Source organism: Gavialis gangeticus, unplaced genomic scaffold (assembly GCF_001723915.1).
Source record: "Gavialis gangeticus isolate Ggan-Ray unplaced genomic scaffold, GavGan_comp1, whole genome shotgun sequence".
Classification (NCBI taxonomy): Eukaryota; Metazoa; Chordata; order Crocodylia; family Gavialidae; genus Gavialis; species Gavialis gangeticus.
In genome coordinates, this window is record NW_017729025.1 from 121,235,867 (window position 1) to 121,243,299 (window position 7,433).

A 7,433-nucleotide genomic window follows, 5' to 3' on the forward strand; every position below is an offset into this window, starting at 1 on the left:
AGGTGCATCACTTTGCACTTGTCAGTGTTGAATCCCATTCTATTCTCATCCACCCACTCCTGTAACCTCTCTAGGTCTGATTGTAGCCTATTCCTCCCTTCTAGCGTGCCCACATCCCCCCACATCTTAGTGTCATTGGCAAATTTGAACAGGTTGCTACTTACCCCCTTGTCCAAGTCACTGATGAAGATGTTGAACAGTGCAGGCCCGAGGACCGAGCCCTGCAGAACCCCACTGCCCACATCCCCCCAGGTAGAAAATGACCCATCCACTACCACTCTCTGGGTGCGGCCCTCCAGCCAGTTGGCAACCCAATTGACTGTGTGGGTGTTGACACCACAGCCCCCCAGTTTCTTAATGAGAATGGGGTGAGAGACAGTGTCGAAGGCCTTCCAAAAGTCCAGGAAGACTATGTCCACTGCTACCCCTGCATCTAAGAGTGCTGTTTACAGTTTATTTAATCCACCCATCATCTTCAAATAATTGTCCGTCTCAGGATAAAGCTCCAAACAACAGTAGAACCACCAGGGCTAAAGCCTCACTAAATACCTCACATGGTCACAAAGTACGTTTGCTTTAGCTTCTTTGTTAATGTTTTGAATTATCAAAACAGAACATTTTATTTAATATTATAAAATATGCATAGGAAGCAAGTATGTAATTGAAGCTAATAAAAAGCAAACGTTTTACACCCCAAGTTAGGCTTCATGTGGAACAAACACCATTGCATGATCTTTCTGACCTGTTCATTTTGAATCCTTCTACTGTTTTCTGTTGCAACAAGCCATTACCCAAATGATCATTTTTACTTCTCTGTAAAAATTACAATTATTAACATACATCCCTTCTAACATAACATTCTCTGTCTAAATAGAGGCTGACTTTTGTCACTGAAACCCAACAAATTATCTCATATATTCATACAATCTGAAAATATTTATAGTCTATCACTATCTGAACAACTCTAAACAAAGATTGCATAATAAATACTGCAGTAGTGTCATTACTAACATTTTGTATGCAAAATCTACTTTTAATAATAGTACAATACCATTAATGAAAAACAGGTTGGTCTAAGGAATCAGATTCTTAGTGTAAATATATGGAACTGACAAAACATTACTTTATCATGCGCTATCCTCCCCTTTAAAAGCATTTTCATTTGCTAATTCAGGTGTTGCCAGCCTGCAGCATGTGTGCCACAAGTGACATAGGCAATCAGGACTTGTAGTAGAGATGATATATTTTATTAGAACAACAAGTTTTGCAAAAAAATTCTTTAATTGCAAGCTTTCGGGCACAAACTCCCTTCATTAGGCATTGGAGAAAAGTCCTCCTGGGTAGAAATGAAAGTTCATATTTCATAGGATTTCACAGAGTCAATAGATGGAAAACTCCAATTTTGTTAGTCTAATAAAAGATATCATCTCTACTATGAGTCCTGATTAACTTTTCCTCTAGACCAATACGGCTACAACCTGGATACCTGACAAGTGACATAAACAACTTCTTTGTGTGGCACATGGCAGATTAGGGAGAGGACAGGCAACATAGTCATAGGTTAGGCATCAAGGAAAAACCCGAGCAGTGGATCAAGCAGGGAACAGAGGGCAGGCAGCAAAAAGCAAAGCAACAAATCGGGCAGGGTAAGGGAATCCGAGGAGCACTCAGGAATGTGCAGGGCTAATTTGTGGCAGACCTGCCAAAAAGTTTGTCCTCACTGCTCTAATTTATGAAAGCCAGTCATGTATTTAGTGCAGTCTACCGTGTATATGAAGAATGATGAAAGAACTGAAATGCTGAAAAGGTAGCTGTAAGTGATGCTATTAAAAATAATTAAACTGAAAGCATGATACTTGAGATATAAATAAGCTACTAAAAAAAACCTGGTTTTGATTAATTAAGAATACAAATTAGAACAGATAAGGTTGTACAAATCATTCAGTGGAACCAAAGAAAAAGTATTTGGAGAAAACAGGATCTGTGCACAGTTTTGAAACAAACTTATAATTACAGGGCTGAACAGGCAGACAATTCAGATTGGAACCTGGGTGTGGAAATATCTGAAAAGTGTTAAAAACTCTGAAGTGCATCTTTAAGCTAAGTGTGTATTACCACTGTAACAGAAAAATAGCTCCACATTGAATAGAAAACCACAGCAGAGGTTATACATAACAGATATCAATACATTTGTTGGTTAAAATAGTATTTGAGTTTACTTTCTAAAAATGTCCATGTAAGATACACAAATCCATTTCTGTCTTGATCTGTGTAAACAGTTTTAATGTTTCCTAGAAATGCACTGGCCTACACACTTTAGTCATGTGAAACTACCATTGAAGGCATTAATAATAGCAAAGTGTTGAGTCTGGAACCTATAACAGCAGATTTTTTAAGTCCATATGATCACTCAAGCATATCAGATTTTTAAAAAGTTTGAGGTTGCAGTCAATAGTCTAACTACAGTGGGGCAACTGAAGCAATTGCTGCACATGCTGATGTGGGCTGGAGTGGGTGGGGTTGAGAAGCGAAAAAAACCCAGCTCCCGCCACAGGATCATACCAGCGAGGCAACAGCAACCAGAAGTATCACTGCTGCCCCTGTGCCCTGGGTGCCTGGCCACATCACTACACTGCTGGTTGCAGCTCTTTTCAGTTAGCATTCGAAATGGAACAGATGTGTTGCCTTTGAAATAAAAAGTCTAATTTTAAAAATTATTTACATGCATGTAAAAGTAAAAATAAACTTACTCTTACATGGATGCCCTATTACTTTAGATTTAGCAGTTTCCTTTTCTTATGTCTTCCCATGGTAGCCTAGATTCCCCCCCTCCCCACCATTAAAGGAACCCCCCCAAAAGGAAAATTCTTATCATATTATTCTACCTCTACAGATTGCAGTTCAAAGACCACACACATTTTGTCCCTGCTTCCAGCACATTAAGCAAACTCTCTCTGGCTAATAAGATTCTGTTTTTAAGGAGTTCCCTCCATCACTCGTGTTTGACAGGATTTTGAAAAGCTGATTCACATCCTTGTTGTGAAGATGGCTTTGAGTCCGTGGTTTAAAGTGCTTTAAAAGTTAAGAGAATCAGGTGATCTGTTTATTCCATTTCCTGTAGTCATCCAGAAGAGCTTCTTAATGTTTTGGTGGCTTTAACTTCAAGGCTGCAGCTAGGAAATTTCCATTTCAGTATTGGGTAAAAAAAATGGTGTCTTCCACATATATTAATTCTTTATTTCTGCACAGTTAACTAAACTATACAAGGCACTTGTGTATCTTATGGAAGACAGGGCAGCTTTATTAGATGGCACCTTTGTGGGGTAGGTGCTGACAGCTGCATTCTCTAATGATGGTTTTCCTATCCTTACCCTATTGTTGCTCTGGTATTGGGTATTGGGCTACTTCTGAAATTGACTCGACTAGCATAGGGCATTGGAGATAGGCCATTTCCTACCTGTTAATACTCAGTGGGCGCATCCAGACAAGTGAAGATGCTGCATATGCAGGCGTTTGCAGCACTTGTGGTGGTGGGGAGGGGAGGGGTTGATCCCAAGAGATCCTGGGGTCAAAAGAACTACCACCTAAAAAAGTGGGGCGGCACACATGGCAGCACTGCATGCCATCCAAGATTGGAGCCTGGCTGGACGGAGCCACACTTCAGCTGCTGGCCAGGCTCCCTGCTGCAGGACTGCCACAGCTGCAGCTCCTGGAAGCCCCCAAGACCCCACGTAAGGCTGATGGGGCCAGCACAGTTGCTGGCTTCAGCCTCCCCTACCCCACCTAGGGTAATGTGCCATGTGCCAGAGTGTGTGGCACGGGCGTTCCCTTGTGCTGCTGCTGTTTGTCCCTGGCCAAACGCATGTTCCCACTCACGGGGACACACCTATTAAGTTCTTCCTATGAGATCCCACATTAGCTATTCTTGTTTTGTGTTGGTAAAACAGGTCTGTTTCATATGGACTTCAGAAAATCATTGTTTGTGTTTCTCTCTTTTAATTCTACCCTGTAGTAGAAAGAACCTATTTATGTTAACTAGCATTGAAGAAACTGGAGTAACCCAACATTCAAAATGATAAAGTCTGGAAAATATTGATGTTTAAATGAAAGTACCAATATACCCTCAAGCTAACAGTGTCAGACAATGTAAGTAATGTTTTTCATGAAGTGTCAATTGTAAAATGAAAGCATCAGCAAACTATAAATAGTAAGTGAATACTGAGATGGCAAAAAAGTTGACCAACACTACCTTCTTGGAAACTTGATAGTAATATTTACTTCCCTACTGATTTCATATTTTCATTTGACATTTATTTTCCCCCCTTCTGAATAGAGCTGCATAAGCTGCAGCTGCTACTTGGCCAACAGAGGGAGTGTGAAAGGGACTGTGGGTTGCACTGAACAGTGGCTTAAAAAACAAACAAAAAAAAAAAAAAAAAAAAAAAAAAAAAAAAAAAAAAAAAAAAAAAACCCTCTTCTGGCAAGGAAATGGTGGTTTTTAAAAATAAATATTTAAAATCTGGAAGACCGCCCAAGTCAGACTAAAAATGTAAAGGTACTTTTGAGTTTAACTTCTAAACTTGACAGCGCCTCTTTAAAAAGAATGCTTTGTAAAAAGCCAAACACTTCTCTGGAGGTTTCAGCCTACTGCAAGTCTACAGAGTCAGCATTAGGCTGAGATCATAAATCCACATTTAAACTGGCAACTCTGTTATTCTCTTGGCACATCTCCTTCCCCAAACTCCAACCATATGTAGTAGACTGTCTCTGACACCATATTTATGAGCATTATTTCCCATGCTGACTGTGTGCATATGTAGTCTTGTTGCACACTTATGTTTTAAAAATAGTGAGATAAATAATTACTATCAATACTCATATACCCTTTATTTGTTTTTAATGAGACGCTCCTGCCAGCATAAGCTGTATCATTTGTCAATATAAATATGTACAAATGCAGAACTCCGGAGTGTTTCTATTTAGCTGGGTTTTTCTTACTTTTCTTTTTTACTTGCGAATAATTTGGCTTACAAAAATTACAGCATACAGTAAATAACACTCCAATATTTTGGACAAGCTACATGATTTTGATATACAAGGAATCTTTTTATTACAGTGACAATGTACAACCATGTCTATTTACAATGCAAAGAAGTATATAAACCACAATTTAAACATTCTGCTACTGGCAGCCACTATAGTTTAGGAGGTAGCTTTAATTAACAAAATGAACTGAAGCCACGTTTCCCATCATGTGTTCTATCAAATAATTTACAATACAAAGATAAAAATTAATTCTATGCACAGTATGTACAGTTTAATTCTCAAAACTGCAATCTAGCTTAAATCTTAAAAAGAATATTTCCAGAGTAACTGGGATGGCAGTGGATTTGCTATTGATTTATCATACCGTTCAAGAAACTTACATATTTATTTTGATCATCCATTCGTAATTTTATGTTGATCAGATTTCAAACTAAGCACGGATAATAGTATCGTTGATTGTAATTTAATGACATTTGGGCCCCAGATCTCAAATGATTTAAAAAAAATAATTCACTGATATACATGCAAATCAGTCCATCTCTCCACAGTATGCTTTACCCTCTGTAAAATAATTGGCAGAAATGCAGGAGTTCCTATACTGCAAAGCTGCTTTTCATTATCATCCCATTTAGTAAAATTTCAATATGCTCACAAACACCATTGAGTGTTAAAGTACTGTTGCAAACACTGGATAGGGCTGCAAAATATTTTAGCTACCATCTCTAAACAAGCTAACCCCAGACACTGACAGCAGTGATGATATACACTGTCTAGTTCACGAAAATTCTCAGACTGTTTATTTATTTATTTTTTTACCAAACACTGAAGTTAAGTTACTGCTTTCACCTGAAGCAATGTCCATTATCCCTAAAGTGTGCGCTCAATTCTACTGTTCCTGACAGCTGTTAATATTCTCATTTCAGACAGTCTACAGATATTGAGGGTTGAAGTATTTTCTATTAAAACAAAATATTTTATCCTATTAAAATCAAATCTTAGCTTGAAATATAAAAAACATAAATATAGTATGCTTGTATTGCTCTCACAGTTCTGTATGGGAGAATTAGTCCCTTTTTTGGCCCTGCAGTAAGTCATCCTGAGATTAATGCTGAATATCCTATACAAAGCTAGCAACAGATTTTTTTCTCTTAATTATAGAAAAATCACATTTTAAAAATAATTTCTTAATATTAACAGCTGTCCTTTATATTGTGCTTAACAGGAAAAATTGACAGAGCTTACCTCGCAGCAGTAAAAGCAAAATACAATTGGAGTACAACATGGAAATAGACCTTTAGCACATAAAAACGGTATAAAAGAAGCCACTATTGCTTGGAAAGATTAAAAATACTGGGTTACAAATTTTGGCTTACCAATTATTTACAATCAGGGCAACATTTTTTTTAAATGTATGGCTCAAAAATAAACTGCCCACTTCCCTTCTTTACAAGTTACACCAGACAATGATTACAAAAGTGCTTCCTGGTTGAAAGAACAGGTAAATGGTCTATAAAACATTGTACTTCTTTCTTTTTTCCGAAAAGCTTGCAGCAAAGCCTTTCAGTCTTTAATTCTTGGTATATTGTACGCATAACGAACCAAAGGGAATCCTCTGCTTTGATAGAAACATGCACGACCACAGGCCTGCACTTGGTCTGAACTGTCCGACACAAAAGAGTCATCCTCATCTGCGTAATCAGAATGGGCAGACTGGGTGCCACAGTCTGACCAATAGCCATCTGGCCTTTGGCACGGTACCACTGCCAGTGTAGGGCAACTGTGTGATTTTATTAAGTGTTTACATGGCACAGGCTTGGATAAAAGAAGTGATTCGCAACATTCACACATGGCAAGGTTACCCTGCAAATGTGTATACATGCCACAGTCATAGTAGAAATCCTGTGTCACACAGCCACCTTGAGTATTGACTGCAATTGCTACTGCACCATTCTTCTTCGTCATGTGGCGCCTAAGTAACTTCCAATCTTCCTTGAACTTTGGATTGAAGAAAACGTACAGGACTGGATTCAGACAAGCAGGTAATGGGAAAAATATTAGAGTAACAGACTTCATTATTTCAGGACTGATAGAGATTGCAGTGATCAACGGCGCAAATGAGAAAAATGCAACAGGGCAGAAAAAGATGCAGTTGGTGAAGATTAGCCAAGCAACATGCTTAATCATGCTAGATTGTGAATTTTCTGTGAGGTCCTCTTTTTCTAAGTTGCAATACAGTTTAATGTAGATAATAGCCATTAGCAAAAATGCTAATGAGTTTAGAAGCACTAAAGTTACTGTAAACCCCAATGACGGTGTTTCTCCAGTTGGGAAGGGTAAGCAGAGGGGTGATGCTGAATATTCCCCTTTATGAAAAAAAGGCAAGCAAC

The 7,433-nt window shown here is 38.4% G+C and overlaps 1 protein-coding gene across 1 annotated transcript in view; it reads right to left on the minus strand.

Moving 5' to 3' along the window:
- Positions 1 to 4,872: 4,872 nt before the first annotated feature.
- LGR4 (leucine rich repeat containing G protein-coupled receptor 4) overlaps positions 4,873 to 7,433 on the minus strand; it is a gene marked incomplete at its 5' end in the record, with an annotated part of 145,219 nt that continues 142,658 nt past the window's right edge. Inside the window, one exon of the mRNA XM_019519493.1 lies at positions 4,873 to 7,421. Coding sequence (XP_019375038.1) covers positions 6,607 to 7,421 — 815 coding nt within the window. The remainder of the gene's footprint in view (positions 7,422 to 7,433) is intronic.